Source organism: Geotrypetes seraphini, chromosome 9 (assembly GCF_902459505.1).
Source record: "Geotrypetes seraphini chromosome 9, aGeoSer1.1, whole genome shotgun sequence".
Classification (NCBI taxonomy): Eukaryota; Metazoa; Chordata; class Amphibia; order Gymnophiona; family Dermophiidae; genus Geotrypetes; species Geotrypetes seraphini.
In genome coordinates this window covers 188,608,239-188,628,055 of record NC_047092.1, presented here as the reverse complement: position 1 = coordinate 188,628,055, position 19,817 = coordinate 188,608,239, and the positions used below count along the sequence as shown (strand labels likewise).

The 19,817-nt window shown below is 43.9% G+C and overlaps 1 protein-coding gene across 1 annotated transcript in view; it reads right to left on the bottom strand.

The window, feature by feature from the left end:
- The window catches only part of AP2M1 (adaptor related protein complex 2 subunit mu 1), a 104,604-nt gene that overhangs the window by 23,064 nt on the left and 61,723 nt on the right, over positions 1-19,817 (bottom strand). Inside the window, 3 exon segments of the mRNA XM_033959120.1 lie at positions 11,162-11,297; positions 16,164-16,283; positions 18,330-18,471. Of these exon segments, the coding sequence (XP_033815011.1) occupies positions 11,162-11,297; positions 16,164-16,283; positions 18,330-18,471 (398 nt within the window).

Here is a 19,817-nt window from a genome sequence, read left to right as displayed (position 1 = left end):
ACAACCCTGTCTTTATCACCAAGTCTATTCCCTTCAGTATCTTGAATGTTTCTATCATGTCCTCTCTCAGCCTCCATTTTTCAAGGGAGAAGAGGCCCAGTTTCTTTTATCTCTCGCTGTACGGCAGCTCCTCCAGTCCCTTAATCATTTTAGTTGCTCTTCTCTGGGAAGCTTCTAAATGTCTGCTACAGTTTGAGAGAACTGTAGGTTGGCAGTTATGTTGAAAGGTACCAAGCTGTCAGGTGCAGAGACTGAAGACTGGGATGAAACATTTTAAAATGTATAAACTACCTTGAAATAAATTGATAAGGTGGTATATCAAATTTTTAATAAACTTGAACCTTCTGAGCTTTTTCGCACAGAGGAAGAGATCCTGTTCCTCCCTGCTTGTTGACATAGTATATGGCTTCTTGATTGTCTGTAAAAATGAGGACTACTTGATTGTGAAGATGTTGAAAAGCTTTGAGAGCATTGAAAATCGCTCTGAGTTCCAACAGATTTATGTGACACCGACGATCTGTGCTGGACCAATGCCCTTGAGTACGGAGACCATCGAGATGAGCCCCCCAAGCGTAGGTTGAGGAATCTGTCATGAGAACCTTCTGATGGAAGGAATGCTCTGAGTTGCATAGTGTCCAGTACAGCTCCAATGAACTGTAGAGTTTGAGAGGGGTGTAGCTGAGATTTTGGAAATTTGATTTCGAACCCCAAACTTTGGAGGAACCAAATAGTCCGTTGGGTCACTACAATAACCCCCTGAGATGTTGAATCTTTGACGAGCTAGATACGGGAAAATCTGAAGACCATGGCTGCGCAGATCTGCTGCTAATACTACTAGGTACTTGGTGAAAACTCTGGGAGATGATACCAGGCCGAAAGGTAGCACTCTGTATTGAAAATTATGATTTCCCACCTGAAATCAGAGGAACTTGCGGAAGGCTGGATGAATGGGAATGCAAGTGTAAGCCTCTTTGAGATCCAGAGAGCATAACCAATCGTTGTGATCCAAAAGGGGATATAAGGATGCTAGGAGACAGCATCTGAAATTTTTCTTTGACAAGAAATTTGTTGAGAGCTCTGAGGTCCAAAATAGGTCGTAGATCTCCTGTCTTCTTCGGGACAAGGAAGTAACGGGAGTAAAACCCATGCTCTGCTGTTCCAGAGGAACTTCCTTGATGGCACAGAGACTAAGCAGAGCTTGAGCTTCCTGAAGAAGGGTGAGCTGTGACAAATTGAAAGGACACTCTGAGGGAGATCTGGTGGAATCTGAAGAAATTGAAGAGAGTAACCCTCCCTAATTATTGTGAGGACCCCGAGGTCAGATGTAATCAGTTCCCGTCACTGATAAAAATGAGGGAGACGACCTCCGATGGGAAGAGGGGAAGACAGAGGCAGAAAGATTGATGTTATGCTCTGTGTGAGATGGTCAAAAAGCCTGAAGTTTACTCTGCCACTGTTTCTTAGTAGGTGGCCTTGAATAAAAACATAAGAATTGCCATCTCTGGATCAGACCCTGGGTCCATCAAATCCGGTGATCCGCACACGCGGAGGCCCCACCAGGTGTACCCTGGCCTAGTTTTAGTCCCCATATCACTGTATGCTTCTCAAGGGAGATGTGCATCTAATTTACCCTTATCACTCTATGCCACTCTTAAGGAGATGTGCATCTAGTTTACCCTTAAATCCTAGAACGGTGAATTCTGCAATTACTTCGTCCGGGAGAGCATTCCAGGTGTCCACTTGCTGCGTGAAACAGAACTTCCCGATATTCGTCCTGGACCTGTCCCCCCTCAGCTTCAGTTTATGTCCTCTTGTCCGTGTCACATCGGACATTGTAAATAACTGCTTCCCCCGCTCTATTTTGTCAAATCCTTTCAGTATTTTGAAAGGTGCTGACTAAGGATAACGCCTCTGATAAGATGGAGGAGGTCCATAACTCTTAGCAGTGGAAGGCTTCAGCTTAACTATGGAAGCAAACGATTTCTCTTGTTCAGACAAGCGCTTTGTAGCTGCTTCAATAGAGTCATCAAATAATTCATTCCCCTGACAAGGGATGTTGGCCAGTCGATCTTGCAGATTCTGATCCATATCTACGGTGCAGAGCCAGGCTAGATGGCACATAGCCACTGAGAACGCAGTGACTCGAGGACATTTCAAATGCATCATATGCAGCCTGAATCATATGCATGCGAAGTTGACCCAGAGTGTGATGCATGTGTTGAAACTCTGGAAGTCGATGTTGAGGTAGATACTTAAGAGTAGGCATGGCGTTGACCCAATGCTTCAGATAAGATGTGAAGACAAAATTAGTTTAAAATTCAATTTGTCATCATAGAATTCCGATATAGCTGTTGGCCGAATCTGTCCATGGTCCTTCCTTCTCGGCCAGGAGGGACTGTGGCAGGATTGGTTCGTTTCAAAGCAGACTCCATGAGAAGAGATTGATGGGACAGTTGAGATTTCTCAAATCCTTTACAATGAACCATGTTATAACGGGATTTGCTGGCACTGCAGGGATAGAATATGTGGTATCCAAATTTCTTTTAAAACGTCTGAGAAAGAATGCCATTCATGGGTAATTTTAGAGAATCCCTAGGAGGATTAGGCATACCCAACTCTTCCAAATACTCCTTAGAGTATTTTGAACCAGACTCCAAAGCAATGTTGAGATCTTTACTCATTTGGCATAGAAACTTAGTAAAGGATGAAATCGTTGAGAAGGTGTATGAGAGCCCCCCCAAAGTACCTTTTACAGCAGAGAAAGAAGATGAAGCCTCTCTGGAGTATTGATACTGAAGATCTGAATCCATAGGCAAAGATGCAAATGAACATCCACTTCTGGAATGAATGGGAGAAACAGAACGTTTTCATTTTGAAGAATCAGCTGGTGAAGAAAACCTCACAGGAGAAGAACTAAACTGGCGAGAATGCTGTGGTTCCACAACAGATTTCCTCAACAAAGGGGAAGAAGGGGAAAGCCGACAGTCGACCAAGCGTCGATGATTCGGAAAAAGGTATCCCGTGAAGATACCGAGGGGAAAAAAGGCTGGGAAGAAACAATGGACAAATTACAGGAGTCGACTAACCCAGATGAGGAGGTTAGAAGGATTGTAACAAGAGAAGAAACTAAAGACCGAAGCACAGGGAAAGGAAATGAAGACAAGAAAATACCAGGATCTAAATTGCATATATACTAATGCAAGGAGCCTAAGAAACAAAATGGGGGAATTAGAAGCCATGGCCAATGCAGAGGACATAGACATCATTGGAGTCTCTGAAACATGGTGGAATGAAGAAAACAAATGGGATACAGCACTACTGGGGTACAAGCTCTATCGCCAGGACAGGTCAGGACAGAAAGGAGGTGGAATAGCCCTATAAATAAGAAAGCATACAATCAACAAAAATGGACACAGCAGAGACGACCAACAAGCTGGAATCGCTATGGGTTAAAACACTGGGAAGGAAAGGGCCTGAAATAAAGATGGGCCTATACTATCATTCACCCAGGCAAACTGGAGATATCGATGAAGAAATGGAAGCCGAGATGAAGCGAGAATGCAAAAGCGGTAACACGGTTATTATGGCAGACTTCAACTACCCCAGAATAGACTGGAGTCTTGGAAGCTCAAAATGCGCTAGGGAGACAGAATTCCTGGAGGTTATACAAGATTGTTTCATGGAGCAGCTTGTTAGAAAACCAACGAGAGGAAATGCCACTCTGGATCTAATCCTAAATGGGTTAAGGGGACCTGAAAAGGAAGTAGAGGTAGTGGGACCGTTGGGAAACGGTGATCATAACATGATCAAGTTCAAGGTTGATGTAGGAATACCGAAAGGAAAGAGAACCATAGCGACAACTTTCATAAGAACATAAGAAATGCCTTCACCGGATCAGACCTAAGTCCATCTTGTCCGGCGATCCGCGCACGCGGTGGCCCATTTAAATACACCTTTTGGGAGACCCGCATTTCCCGTATCCCTCAATATGGTTTTCAAGAAGATGTGCATCCAACTTGCGCTTGAAACTCAGAACAGTAGTCTCTGCCACAACCTCCTCCGGGAGAGCATTCCAAGCTCCAACCACTCGCTGTGAGAAACAGAACTTACTGACGTTTGTCCTGAACCTGCTGCCTCAGGAAAGGAAAATATGAAGCAATGAGGGAAATGGTAAGGAAGAAACTTAGGAACACTTCCAAAAAATGGCAGGAACACTTCCAAAAAAATGGCAAACGGTAGAACATGCCTGGTCTTTTCTCAAGAACACGGTGAGCGAGGCGCAAAATCTGTATACCTCCAGATTCAGAAAGGGGTGCAAAAAGAGTAGCTAAAAGATCATGCGTGGATAACTAAAACAGTGAAGGAAGCGATAGGCAATAAGAAAAATTCATTCAGGAAATGGAAAAAGGACAAAACTGAGGGGAACTGGAAAGAGCACAGGAAGTATCAAAAAGAATGTCACCGTGTGGTTCGAAAAGCCAAGAGTATGAAGAGAGGCTAGCCAGGGAAGCACGAAATTTCAAACCGTTCTTTAGATATGTTAAAGGGAAGCAACAGGCTAGGGAGGAGGTGGGACCGCTGGAAGACGGAGACAGGAAGGGAGTGGTGAAGGAGGAGAAAAGTGGCAGAAAGCCTTAACGGGTTCTTTTCGTCTGTATTTACAAACGAAGACACATCCAACATACCGGAACTTGAGCAATTCTTCAATGGAAATCAAGCAGAAAAATTAACATCCATGAAAGTGAGCCTTGAAGATGTATGCAGGCAGATAGAAAAACTAAAAACTGACAAATCCCCGGGTCCGGACGGAATCCATCCAAGGGTTCTGAAGGAATTAAAGGAGGAGATAGCGAAACTACTGCAGCAAATTTGCAATCTATCCCTGAAAACAGGCATGATCCCAGAGGACTGAAAGATAGCCAACGTTACGCCCATCTTTAAAAAGGGATCAAGAGGTGACCCGGGAAACTACAGACCGGTGAGTCTGATCTCAGTTCCGGGGAAAATGGCAGAAGCACTGATAAAGACAACATTGATGAACATTTTGAAAGAAACGAACTTCTGATAACCAGCCAACATGGTTTCTGCAAGGGGAGATCGTGCCTAACAAACTTATTGCACTTCTTTGAAGGAATTAACAAATGAATGGACAAAGGAGACCCCATAGACATCATATATCTAGATTTCTAAAAAGCCTTTCACAAGGTGCCCCATGAACGCCTACTCTGGAAACTGAAGAACCATGGGGTGGAAGGAGACGTACATAGATGGATCAGAAACTGGTTGGCGGGTAGGAAACAGAGGGTAAGAGTGAAGGGCCACTACTCGAACTGGAGGAGAGTCACGAGGGGGGTCCCGCAGGGCTCGGTGCTCGGGCCGCTGCTATTTAATATATTCATAAATGATCTAGAAACAGGGACGAAGTGTGAGAGAATAAAATTTGCGGAAGTCAAACTATTTAGTGGAGCTCGGACTAAAGAGGACTGTGAAGATTTGCAAAGGGACTTGAACAAACTAGGGGAATGGGCGACGAGATGGCAGATGAAGTTCAACGTTGAGAAATGTAAAGTATTACATGTGGGAAACAGAAACACGCGGTACAACTATACGATGGGAGGGATGTTATTGAATGAGAGTACCCAAGAAAGGGGTAATGGTGGACACGACAATGAAGCCGACGGTACAGTGCACAGCAGCCACTAAGAGCTAATAGAATGCTAGGTATAATCAAGAAGGGTATTACAACCAGAACGAAAGAAGTTATCCTGCCGTTGTATCGGGCGATGGTGCGTCCACATCTGGATTACTGCGTCCAATATTGGTCGCTGTACCTTAAGAAGGATATGGCGATACTCGAGAGGGTTCAGAGGAGAGCGACACGTCTGATAAAAGGTTTGGAAAACCTTTCATACGCTGAGAGATTGGAGAAACTGGGACTCTTTTCCCTGGAGAAGAGGAGACGTAGAGGGGATATGATAGAGGCTTACAAGATCATGAAGGGCATTGAGAGAGTGGAGAGGGACAGATTCTTCAAACTTTCGGAAAATAAAAGAACAAGAGGGAATTCGGAAAAGTTGAAAGGGGACAGATTCAAAACGAATGCTAGGAAGTTCTTCTTTACCCAACGTGTAGTGAACACCTGGAATGCGCTTCCAGAGGGCGTTATAGGGCAGAGTACAGTACTGGGGTTCAAGAAAGGATTGGACAATTTCCTGCTGGAAAAGGGGATAGAGGGGTATAGACAGAGGATTACTGCACAGGTCCTGGACCTGTTGGGCCGCCGCGTGAGCGGACTGCTGGGCACGATGGACCTCAGGTCTGACCCAGCAGAGGCATTGTTTATTTTCTTATGTGGGCTTGAAGAGTCTCGATAAACGAGGTTTGTCTTGAGAAGAAGACCTGGGCCTCGATGAATGTCTTGACAAATGATGTGAAGAGGAATTGTGCCTCGAATCACAAGGCAATGATCGAGTTGAATCCAGCCTTGATGAAGAATGTCGAGGAGTCCTTGCCCTGTGCCTCGAAGAGGGCAATGCCTTATGAGAGATAGGACTGGAAGTTGGAGATTGAGGTCGAGACACTCGTAAGGACTCAGCTCCTTGGATAGAGTGGTCAGGTTGGGCTCGAGGCAGTCTTAAGGACTCTACTCCGTGTAATACTGCTGCGGGCTCAGGCTGGACTGTAGAAAGCAGGGTCGAGGCAGGAGTCAATTTGGCAAGCAAACTCCTGATGCAGAATAGCTTCCAACATATTCTGCAAAGCCGGCACTGAGACCACTGGAGCTGGTGCAATTGGTGTGGCTATGGACTCCGAGGAAGACAACCTCAAAGAAGAGTGTTGTCTCAATTTGAAGATACGCTTCTTGGGTCTCGAAGCGACTAGGCCCACTAAAATCGCTGTTGGAATGGCCTGTGAATCCTTTCTTGAGGTGGAACCAAACCATGTTGTGGTCACTGGATGCCAAGGTGTCTCCTACCGATCCCTCTGTTACACTGTCTCCGTTGGTGAACAACAGGTCCAGGATTGCCTCGTCCCTGGTGGGTTCCAGTACCATCTGCTTGAGGTGTGCTCTTTGCATGGAGGCAAGTAGCCTCTTGCTGCCACCGGTTGTAGTGTAAGGTTCGTTCCAGTCCACATCGGGCATACTGAAGTCTCCCACCAGCACTGTATCTCCACGCAGTGTGATGGTCTCAATGTCATCCATTAGTTAGTCGTCTACATCTTCTTTTTGTCTTGGTGGTCTGTATACAACACCAAGATATATGCATTTGTTGTTGCCCCTGGCTAGGTTTACCCAGAGAGATTCTCCTGTGTACTTGATGTCTGTGATTTTAGTGACTGATGTCATCTCTAATGTACAAAGCTACCCCTCCGCCTGATTTGTCCTCTCTGTCTCGATGGAGTAAGTTATATCCTGGTATGACCACATCCCATCCGTGGGATTCCGAGAACCATGTTTCTGATATCGCCACTACATCAAGGTTGGCGTTTCTCATTTCCGTTTCCAGTTCCAGTACTTTGTTGCCCAATCTACGGGCATTAGCATACATGGCTGTCCATTCTATCTTTTTGCATGGAGTGTTATCTGACCGAGATAATTTGTCCTCTTCATTCTTGCCTCTGTTCTACTCAATCTGGCCTTTAATTTTGCCCTTGTCCCCTCCAATCTTGCCTTTGCTCCCTCCCATCTTGCCCCCTTCCGTCTTACCTTCAATTCTACCTTTCCTCCCAGGTCCCAAGATGGGGTCTCCATCTCTCCCTCTGTCCCCCGCTCTATCAGCTTGATTGCTTACTACAGATACTAAGTCTGTGTTTCTTGCTTTATCTCCATCTCTCCCTCTGACCCCTTTAGTTTTCATACGATTACTTACCTCCGAGTTACTTACCCAACTTGTGTGAGAGTGGGTCCCCTCCCCCTGCTCACCTAGTTTAAAGCCTTCTGGAGCAGGTGAGCCAGGCGTCGTCCCAGGACATTCTTCCCTCTTTTGGTTAGATGCAGCCCATCCGGTCCCTGCAGTCCCTGAAGTGCATCTCCGTGGTCCAGGAATCCAATGTTCATCTCCTTGCACCAACCCCTAAGCCACTCATTAGTCCTCTTGATCCGTTCTTCCCTGGATCTTCCTAGGATTGAGAAGACCACCTGCGTTTCGAGTTGCTTTAGCTCTTCTCCTAGGGCAGGGGTGTCCAATGTCGGTCCTCGAGGGCCGCAGTCCAGTCGGATTTTCAGGATTTCCCCAATGAATATACATGAGGTCTATTTGCATGCACTGCTTTCATTGTATGCTAATAGATCTCATGCATATTCATTGGGGAAATCCTGAAAACCCGACTGGACTGCGGCCCTCGAGGACCGACATTGGACACCCCTGTCCTAGGGCTTTAAAGTCTTCCTGTATCTTCTCCGGTGAGCTCCTGGCGGTGTCATTTGTCCTGATGTGGATGAGGAGCATTGGGTAGTGGTCTTGGGGCTTGATTATTTTTCTAATGCAGGTAGTCACGTCCCTGATCTTGGCTCCTGGTAGACAGCAGACCTCTCTTGCCTGTAGATCTGGTCTGCATACCGGTCCCTCAGTTCCCCTCTGCATGGAGTCCCCAATGACGACCACTCTGCGCTTCTTCTTGGGGGGGCGGGGGGGTACCGTTTGTTGTTTCTTGGGTTGGAGTTGTCTGCCGGGTTTCGAGATTGCACTCCTGGAAGTCTTCCTGAATAGCCTCCTGAGTTCTTCTGGCGGGTCTCTCATCTAGGAGCTGAAATCTGTTGCTCAGGGTGATCTGCGGAGTTGATGTGAAGTTGCTGAGCTTGCTTGAGGATAGCCAAATAGAAGACTGTCTTCTGTGCTTGCTTGTAGTGGTGACTAGTTGCCAGGTTCCGTCGTCTCAAGTCTCTTCTTGTTTGCATGCAGAGGCGACTAGTTGCCAGGTCTCGTCGTCCTGAGTCTCTTCTTGTACCCCAGCCGACACTTCCAATGCTGCATGCCTGGTTGGTTCGGGTGTCCTGAGGATGGTCCTGTCTTCGTGCCCTTTTTCGGAGACCTGAGACAGTTCTAGGAGGACTCCATCAATGAATGCCTCACTCTCCCGGATACTTCCTCAGCCGCTGCACTTCTTCCCTCAGGCTCTTCAGCTCCTGCATGATGTCTCCATTGGGCTGTTGCTGGGTGTCTTCTTCAGTCTGTACAGAAACAAGACGTCTTCAGGTGGGGCTCAACTTCAGTCTGTACAGAGATCTCCGCCTTCCATCGGGGGGGAGGGGGGGTCCTCTTCAGTCTGCATGGAGACTGTGGCCTTCATCTGGATTTCTTCGGCTGTGGGGTTGACCTTGATTGTAGTCTTGGTGCTCCTTGTCTTCCCTGCCATTTCTGGTCTTGTCTTTTCACTTGGGATTGTACTCTAGTTGTTGCTTGTACTCTGGTTGTTAGTTTGTCTGCTGTGTTTTGTTTTGCCTGCTTGCGCTGGTTTGTTTGCCCTCCTGCCTGCTGTTAGTCTTCGGTTGTTAGTTGTTAGTTTGGTAGGTGTGTGTTGGTGTGTCTGCTTGCGCTGGCAGCTGTGTGTTGGTTTGCTTGCTTGCGTTGGTTAGTCTGCCCTCCTGCCTGCTGTTAGTCTCCGGCTGTTAGTTTGGTAGCTGTGTGTGGGTTTATTTGCTTGCGCTAGTAGCTTTGTGTTGGTTTGCCCGCTATGTGTGCTAGCCTGTCTGCTGTGTGTGAACAGACTACTGTGTATTGGTTAGTCTCCCCGCTGTGTGCTGACTACTAGTTAGTGAAGGGGTACACATGAATCGATTTATTTATTCATTAATTCATTCAATTTTCTATACTATTCTCCCAGAAAAGCTCACATGAATTCAGATATTTTACTCCATCAAAAGTTACAAAGACTAGGGTACACTCAAGGAAGTTAGAGAAATACTTTTAAAACCAATCCGAGGAAATATTTTTTTAACTCAAAGAATAGTTGATGAGCTCTGGAACTCATTGCCAGAGAATACAATAAAAGCAGATAACAGATGAGTTTAAAAAAGGTTATGACTTTTACTCCAGGAACTTGTCCAAGACTGCTTTTGAATGACACAGGGAAACCATTGCTTACCCTGGGATTGGAAGCATGGAAGTTTGCTACTATTTGGATTTTTACCAGGTACTTGTGACATGGATTGGCTAGATGGACCATTGGTCGGATTCAGTATGGCTATTCTTATGTACAATCACAAGGGATGTGGATATGTTGTTCTGGAGCCAGTCAAAAAAATCTTGCCCCTCATTGTTCCAGCTAGGATTTTTGTGCCCTTTGCTGCTGTAGAAGGGAGCGAACACACTGGTTGGTCTGGAGGAGTGAACCTACACCTTTCAGATCAGGTCCTCCGCTGCCTTCCACCAAAATACCTCCCGAATATGGAGGCCAAGCTATGAGCAGCTTAGGATAAGGCCAATGATCTCGTTTCTGCCTGATGCATGGCATTAAAATCTCTCAGCATCAAAGATGAATTCTCTCACCCTTGGGATTGGATCGAAAGAACCATGATATAGAGAAAGGTGGAGGCTCTATCAATATTGATGCCTCCTCAGCGTGACGCAGCTCCCACATAGTCTGAGATAAATGCCTCTGATGCTAAAGTCAATTGAATGAACCTCAGTGCAAAAAAACTGTTTTGAGCTGGTGCCCCTCAACACATGGTACCTCTCCTCGACATCTATTAATGAGGTTTCCAAGAGGGATCATGATCAGGCCCCAGCCACCATGACTTAAAGGACATGGACCCGTTACCCCAAAACACCTTAAAGCCACTAGGAATTTTATGGTGTTTTAAGAACATAAGCAATGCCTCTGCTGGGTCAGACCTGAGATCCATCGTGCCCAGCAGTCCGCTCACGCGGCGGCCCAACAGGTCCAGGACTGTGCAGTAATCCTCTATCTTTTGTCAGGAAAAAAAATAGCAAAAGCCAAATACAACGGCTCAATGCCAAAAATCCCCAACTGGGTGCCCAAAGCTCAAGAGGGTCTAGTGGGTCATGGAAAAGAAAACCTTGGTGAAAAACCTGACTGAAGGAGATATGAAAGGGAGGAGCCTAGTAATTAGAGCTACAGCCTTAGCAATAGTATTCAGTAACCTTGGCTAGTTCCATGGTTTGTGGTAATCTTGTTTGCAACATGCTGTGTGTCTGACCTCAATTTTCTGAGCCAGTAGCGAAGGCTTAAAGTTGGATTTTATCACTACTTTCACTTCCAACTTGGTGCGTCCCACCTCCCGCACCAGTGGGATCACACGGAATGGCAGAATGATGTCCTTAGTGGTCCGGTATCTAGAAAAGGGATAAAAGCAAACTTCAAACAGCAGATAAGACACAAAAGGGCATCTGTTATGGTACATGAAAGCAACATCTACTCTGTTTAGTGTTCTATGATCTCTCTGGCTCTCTAACCACTTTCCAGTCACCATGTGGATTTTACAAGACAGCAAATGCCCACACTTGTTTCAGCTGAGGGTTACAGATGGAAAAATAAGTTCTTACCAGATCATTCTCTTTTTTAATCCCAATCAATCCAGACTTATAGGTTTTGCCAATCTACCAGCAGGTAGAGACAGTTTGGAAGCATTCTTCTTTAAAAGCTACTGTGCAGTAAACAATCCCAGTGCTACACATAACACCTTAAAGTATCTATTGTGTGGCACAAATTAACTGAAGAATTATGGCCCCTGGGCTATATGGTAAGCTGTATCGTAAAACAGCATTAGCATCAAATCTATTACAGTATATCAATGTTCTGATGTAGGTGTATTATATCTGTTTATTAAATATGTATATTTTTGATACAGTTCCATGGTCGTTCTATTAATAATAATCAATTTGCCGATTTTGAGTTTATGCTTGTAGTTTTGTCAATAGTATAATAGTAAAATGACCAAGTTGTTTATCTGTGCCTTGGGTGAATCTCTTTATAAAAGGGTTAATGATTAATAAAAAAAGTTTTGACCCGAGTGGTGACATTTCCCCGTGACTCACCAGCTTCATTAGTGGTCTGAAGGGGTTGTTTTCTTTCCTTTTCACTTGAATCTAATTTTATTAAAATGGTTTTACTTATTCAAATCTCAACTATTCATAAACTTTCAATGATGTTCCTTCTCAGATTGTGGGACCTGCAACCAGATATTAAAGACATTTAATATTAAAATTAGATGCAAGTAAAAACTTCAAACCAGTGACAAGGTTGGCAAGTCATGGGGAAACTTACCCTATGTGAAACGTCATTACTGAGGTCTATAAAAGTTTAGATTTTTTATATATATATATATTTTTTAATACGCAACTTGTGTTCATTTTTATAAGAACCCTGGGATTACTTCCCCTGCTGTTAAGACAACCACAGCTAAAGGGCTTTAAAGGTTACTTTGTAGCTGTTTCCAGCCAGTACGTTAATATCCAAGTAGCAAAGTTATGAAAAAGAACCAACTCTGCCTCATTAACAAAAATAAAAAAGGACTGCAATCTGCATGTACTAAGTGCCTCTTTATAAATTGTCATTTTGACATGAGGACTATACAGTTAAACCTCAGTTTACGAGTGCACTGGTTTGTGAGTGTTTTGCATGACGAGCAAAACATTCGCAAAATCGGCACCTCGGAAACAGAGTGTGACTCGATTTACGAGCTCCACCCTCCCGCGATTCTATACCCCCCCAAGCACCGTAACGACATCACTTACCCCGATTGGGCACCGGCACCAGCGCACAGGAGGTGCCAGTGCCTGAAGATCCTCCCTCTTCTGGCCTGGGCTGGGCGGTGCGATGGAGATCCTCCCTCTTCCCTGTGATGGCTGGACTGGGCTTTGAGCATTTGCGCATGCTCAAAGCCTTCTGGTCTCGCTCTCTCCGAGATTCTGAATCTGAGGCGCCGATTTTGTGAGTGTTTTGCATGACAAGCAAAACATTCACAAACTAGTGCAAGTGATGTCGTTGCGGTGCTTGGGGGGGGGGATGTAGGATCACAGGGGAGGGGTATGGAGCAGCTTGTGGCCTCAAGGGGGAGGGGATGGAACAGTGCCGGTAGCCTCAGGGGGAGGGGGGGAGGAGGAGGTGGAACGAATCAAAGCGAGTTTCCCTTACTTCCTATGGGGAAACTCGCTTTGATATACGAGCAATTTGGTTTATGAGCATATTTCTGGAACGAATTATGCTCGTAAATCAAGGTTCCACAGTATTTAGATCTTTGCTACATCCTTCTTTGGGAGAACGGGAGGGAATGCAGAATTATGCACAAATACAGGATGTTCGGGGCAGTACTTGGAGAGACCTCCCAGAGACTTGAGGAGTTCTGATCGACAAGTCGAAGCCGTTCACGCAATGCGCGGCAGTGACGAAAAGGGCGAACAGAATGCTTGGAATGATAAAGAAGGGAATCACGAACCGATCAGAGAAGGTTATCATGCCGCTGTACCACCTCACCTGGAGTACTGCATTGGTCGCCATACATGAAGGACACAGTACTACTCGAAAGGGTCCAGAAAAGAGCGACTAAAATGGTAAAGGGGCTGGAGGAGTTGCCGTACAGTGAGAGATTGGAGAAACTGGGCCTCTTCTCCCTTGAAAGAGGAGACAGAGGGGCATGATCGAAACATTCAAGATACTGAAGGGAATAGACTTAGATAAAGACAGGTTGTTCACCCTCTCTAAGGTAGAGAGAACGAGAGGGCACTCTCTAAAGTTAAAAGGGATAGATTCCGTACAAATGTAAGGAAGTTCTTCTTCACCCAGAGAGTGATAGAAAACTGGAACGTTCTTCTGGAGTCTGTTGTAGGAGAAACACCCTCCAGGGATTCAAGACAAAGTTGGACAAGTTCCTGCTAAACTGGAACGTGCGGAAGGTGAGGTTGGACTCATTTAGAGCACTGGTCTTTGATTCTTGGGGTACTATGGTAAACTGAGGAGATACAGGTATGCTCTAAGATGTTACTGTACTTTGTTTTCCCTTTTCTTTAAGAAAACAAATGTACAAAATAAACTGAGGCAATATTAAACCCGAAACTATTCTTAATGTAGTGCCTATGGACCCCCAAAAATGGGCAACGGCTAGTAACATATTGAAGGCAGGTTCTGGACTGATCGTTTGGGATTAAAGGAAGGAAAGTTAGTAGATAAGACTTAATTTTCCTGCCATTATGTCCCAAGGGTCAGTCCAGACTTATGGTATGTATAAAAGCTTAGCAGGACAGAAATCCCAGCTTAAAGCACTGAATCACCACATGAGACCTCTGTTCTCTCAGTGAGATGACTACTTAGCCAACTGATAAATCTCATCAATGAAAATGGTCTGTGCTTCCGTAAAGTAGACTGTGCTTGTAGAGTGCCCTATCTGCTGCCTTTATTCTGGCAGGTATGTTACTCCTTAAGCCAACAAGGAAGAGAGGCTTTAAGGTACTCATGTCTTTTCAAATGCCTAAAATAACATATATTATTAAGAAAACACTGTCAAATAGCATGGTTTTCACCATTTCCTAAACTGCAAAATGCTCGATGCTTGCTTTATCTCAAAGGCAATGCATTTCAACAAATTGGCCCTGGTACAGTCACATGGTTTTACAATGATCCGAGTGTGACTATATTCATGGACGGCACTTACAGGTCTATCTTATCCACAGACCATAAGAAATGTTATTTTAGGTTATTTTTATTTTTTACTGCTGTGATTTGCATTGAACGGCATTTAAATTGAAATATGTTTTATTTTTTTGTTAACTATTATGCAATGTTTTTGTTATTACCCGCTCAGAATTTCTGGATGTGGCGGGATACATTTTTAAATAAAACAAACATCTGGAAAAAGGATTTAAAAAAATGACAGCATCAGAAGTAATTGGGTAATTTCAGATAACAAGAGCTCAGCAACATCCAGAAAGCTCAGAAGTAAAAGTCCATGCCATAAACTTCTTTAAAGGAAGGGAGATAAATTGGTGGACTGAGATGGAAAGAAATTACTTTGGGCAGAAATGAAAATTAACTCCAGCTTCTGAAACAAGTGAATGCTTGGAGTTCAGAAACACCCCCAGCCAAAAGACAAGGCCACAAGGAATATTTGTCTATTTCAAAATCTTTAAGATGAATGCAAGTCATACAAATAATCCTATCCCAGCCTCCCCCCCTCCCCTATAACTTAACTACAAGGGGTGTTGTAACTTGCTTTTTTAACAAACTTTTCAAACACTTTTTTGGAAATACACAGTTTTATTTCTCAACGTAATCTCCATCGAGGGCTATATATGCTTAGTCCAGTGAGTTTCCAGTTTTCATCCCATCAGAAAAATAGGTTGTCAAATTCTGCAAAATACTCATTGACAGCATTTGACATCCTCAGACAAAAATTTCTACCCACCAAGCCAAAGTTTTTTTTAAGTTCAGGAACAGGAAAAGTCCGGGGAATAAGGAACCAATTCAAAGCCTCAGGGAGGCTGCACAGGCTTACCACATCTACCATTTGCTAAGATTGAGAACAGACTGGCTTCTAGAGGACTGCACAGTCCACTTATAGGTCGAGTTGAAGCTCAGTGGCTCCCAGTCTCCATCTGCTGATAGAAGTACATAATACCGTCCTGTGCCAGTTTAGCGAGATGCTATGGAAGCCACTTTTTTTTTTTTTAAATTAGTTAAGGAGGCAAGAGAACATGGTGCACCCACAGCTGCTTTAGCTGTGTAACCCAACATCCCCAGCTAAACAGAAACAAGAAAAAGTACTTCAGGTGCACTCAATTTTCAGTTCCAGAGCTCCAGAGTTAAGTCTCTGCCAAAGACAATACAGCAGAACTATGTCTTAAAGGCTATTGTGCAACTTCTTCCAGTCAGTATTTTTTACATCCACCTCCTGATAGATGGGCCTAACCCACAAGTCTAGACTGATCCTTGGTTATCATTATTACTTCTGTTACACCCCAACTAAAATTTTAACTCCCCCTTCAAAGTTGTAAACACAGTTATAAGCTTCTTAACAAATGGTATTTTGCTATGTGTAAGAAACAGAAAGTCAAATTTGTCATTTGTTTTATCAATTGTGGTATAGCAAACAGTTAAAGAAACGCACAATCGAGCTATGAAACTTTTCACAGCAGTGCATGTCTGATGTAAGTCTGAAGTAAAGAATTCTGTCTTGTGAGAATCAAATGAAGAGCAGGCTATCATACCTCATCAGTTCAAATTCTCCATCGGGCGGAATAAAACTGATGCTTCTCTCTGAATCAAATTTGCTGAGCCTCACGCACTGGTGGAATGTACAGTCATCAATGGCTATCGACTGCTTGCCACTAGAACAAACAAGAACACAAAAGGTAAACACCAATGTGGCTATTTAAATCATTAAAAAGGACTGAAAAACATTGGGCAAGCTGAGGAACCAGGTGCCAAATCCGTTTTCTACTATCGCCAGTGGCTCAAGTTGTCTCCTGCAGGGAAGGCTCTAAATTGAGAAGCAGCAGCTTGAAGCAAAAACTGGCAGCAAATGAAAGGTAGGCAGACCTGGGGGGAGCTAGGTTATCGGACGTCCAGAAAAAACCCAGACATGTCCTCTTTTTAGAGGACTGTTCAGGTGTCCAGACTGTTTTTCTGAAATGGAAGGGGGGGAAGAGGTGTCTGTCCAGGTTTAGCCAGCTCTCCCTACTCCCCCAGCCGCTGTAAGTCAATATTTGGGCAGTCTGTTGCTGTCGGCCTGTCCTGGAAGCCGCCTCTGAAGTGACTTGTTGCTGTGTAGGTGGGACCTGTAGAGAGGCGGCTTCTGGGGCAGGCTGTTGGCAGCAGGTTTACTTCATTGCCGCTGCCTGATTGAATTACAGCAGCCAAGGTGGTGGTGGGGGGAGTCGGAGAAACAGCATGGAGAGGTGATGGAGAAAGAGCATGGAATAGGGTAGTGCTGGATGACAGGAAAGAGAAACAGCAGAAGTGGAGGTTGGAAAGGGAGAGAGAGGTACCTGCTGGGAAGGGAGGGGGGAATTGGAAGAGGAGAGAAGCACCCTTGAGGGAAGGAAAGGTATTAAAACAGGTACAGAAGACGTGAGGGGGGACTAAGGAAATGGGTGGAGTGTGGGCAGGGTCATGAGTCTTTTTTGTCTTCACATATAGTGGGGGGGAAATGCCTGATGGAGCATATGAGCAACAGGACAGCACTAGAAAAGAAAACTAGAATTTGTGTTTCTGCTTCTCTAGAGAGGACAGTCTCATAAATAAAGCTTCTCTTTCAAAATCTGGGCTGGAATGGAGAGGTTCTTTGGGGCCTGTAGATAAACTAAGCAGACGGAAGTTTTCAGCTCAAGGAATCTACCCTGTTAACTATTAAATTACTTGGGCAAATGCCTTGAACAGTGTCCTAATACTAAGCATTTAAACAAATCTCAAATTTTTTTTTTTTAATTATCTCATGAGGCCTTTGAATGTATTTTATTAATTTGTTAAATTGTCATTTGTTTTTTTTTTGTTTTTAATTTCTTTATTCATTTTTAAACTTACATCAAGTGTACAATAAATATCAACCAAATATAATACATCACTTGAAAAATTTTCAATATCGTACACCAAGAAGATTTAACCCTACCCCCTCCCAAATTCATATACAACTAATATATACCACATGAAAATATCTTACAACAATCATCTATATATTCTTAATGGAAAAACAAGAAATCCCCCCCCCCCAAATCCACATGTGTATTAAGATTGGGAAAAGTGTAACTTATTCATTACTATAATTTAATAATGGTCCCCACACATCCTTACATTTATTATAATAACCTTTTTGAACAGCCAACGCTCTTTCCATTTTATACACATGACAAACTGAAGACCACCAAAAACAATAATTCAGTCTTCTACAGTCCTTCCAATTATGTGTTATTTGTTGGATGGCAACTTGCACACATTGCCCTTAATTCCCTTGGAATCTCTGGTTTTGAGTGAAAATGATCTGCCCAGCTTCCCCGATTCTCAGCCCACAACTCACCCAGCTGCCAAGTCACCCAGCTGCAGAAAGAAGACTCTTTGCTCTTTTCTGTTTTTTGAACTTCTATCCCAATTCAGTGTTCTATTTGTAATCTCTGATACAACGAATTGAAAAAAGCACTTCAGGTCCCAAAATGGACCAGAATAGATTTACAGGAATCCAGTAGCGCGTTTCCCTTTTGAAATGGGTAACCTGGCTGCTCTCCATTCAAATCATAGGCTTGCATAATCCATGTTCACTTGCAAACTTTTACTGCTATTATAACCCACAGCTAGGCTCTGCATATTTCCTTGCTACTTCTTGAAATAATGGTGGAGAGGAGTCCTGCCTCGGATGTGAAAATCACCATTAAAATACTCACGTTTTCCCAGTCTCATCAGCAGTGCCTTTGCCTTGTTTCTCTATAACAATTTTGTCATTCATGCCAAACTTGCACTCTGGCATTCCACTCAAGTAACTCTTCATTACCACCCTGCCCGATACATGGGCACTAAGAACCTGTCCTGGAAGGGAAAAGATAAGTATGATTCTAGCTCAGTGCCTTCAAAGCCTTCCAACATGTGCAGAAAATTTTCAGACTAGTCGGTTGCTTTCAGAAAACATGAGATGCGGTAAAAACAGATGAATGAAGAAAGCCACACAGTGAAGTAGCTTCACTGTACCATGAGGAAGCAATGAGCATGCAAATTACTGCCATATTAAACATGGTAGTAATTCCCAGCTTATTGCAAAAATGTGTCCCCTTGTCAGTCTATGAGAAGTGGTTGGCTTGTGCATTGACAGGAAGTGGAACTTTTAGGAAAGGCACCAGTGAGCTGCATCAGTTTAACTCTGATAATCTACTGCCCCTCCCAACCCCCACAACAGAAGACAGACCTGGAGGACCACCAGACCAGTCAGGTATTCAGAATAGTCCTAATAAATGTGCATGAGAGAAATCTACATATAATGGAGGTGCCTGCATATTTTTTGTTTTGTTATTCTTTATTCATTTTTGCATATTACAAGTGTATTAGATAAAATCATATTAACTTATAAATACATACTTGATTAACTCTCATATAACACATTAAATATAACATTTCATTACATATTTATATTCTATAATATCTTTAATATTATGAATTACACCCAATATCTAAACAATTATTATTAAATAGAAACCCTCCCATCTCATCCCCTCCCATAACAGAATTTCATACAAATACAATGAGACTCTTGACATATTCATATGCATTAAGAGATAAATAAAAATAATACCCACCCTTTAGGACTATCCTGAAAACCCGACTGGTCTAATGTATTGGTTCTCATACCTATCCTGGGGAGAGACACCAGCCAGTCAGATTTTCAGCCCCCTGCAGAAGGGGGCTATAAATAAATGCTTGAACACGAGGGAGAATTTGGTGTTACCTTACATGAAAGCTTGGGAGGGGGATTGGGGTCATGCAATACCTCTAGAACATTGCTCATGTGGCGGAAGTATCCTCTTTGGGATTGCAGCCTTGATTGTGGTAGAGAGGGACTTTGTTGGAGAGGGTGTGTGTGGGGGAGGGAGGAACCTATTTGCATATGTGGTGGTACTGTGTACAGGTGGGAGGATTTGGGGACAATATCTAGGATACATGCCTACTTCATGGTACTACGCACTAATCTTGGCATGAGCTTGATCTGGAGCAGAAAGAATCCAGCTTTTGTAAGCTGGCTCTCATAGCCGCATATATTGTGATTGCAACTCATTGGAACCAAACTGTCACTGACTTGGCAGACGGAGGTACAAAAATTGCAGCAGTGGCAACATATGTGTCAATTAACTACCCTCCAACGTGGGACATGGCCTGGCTGTGAT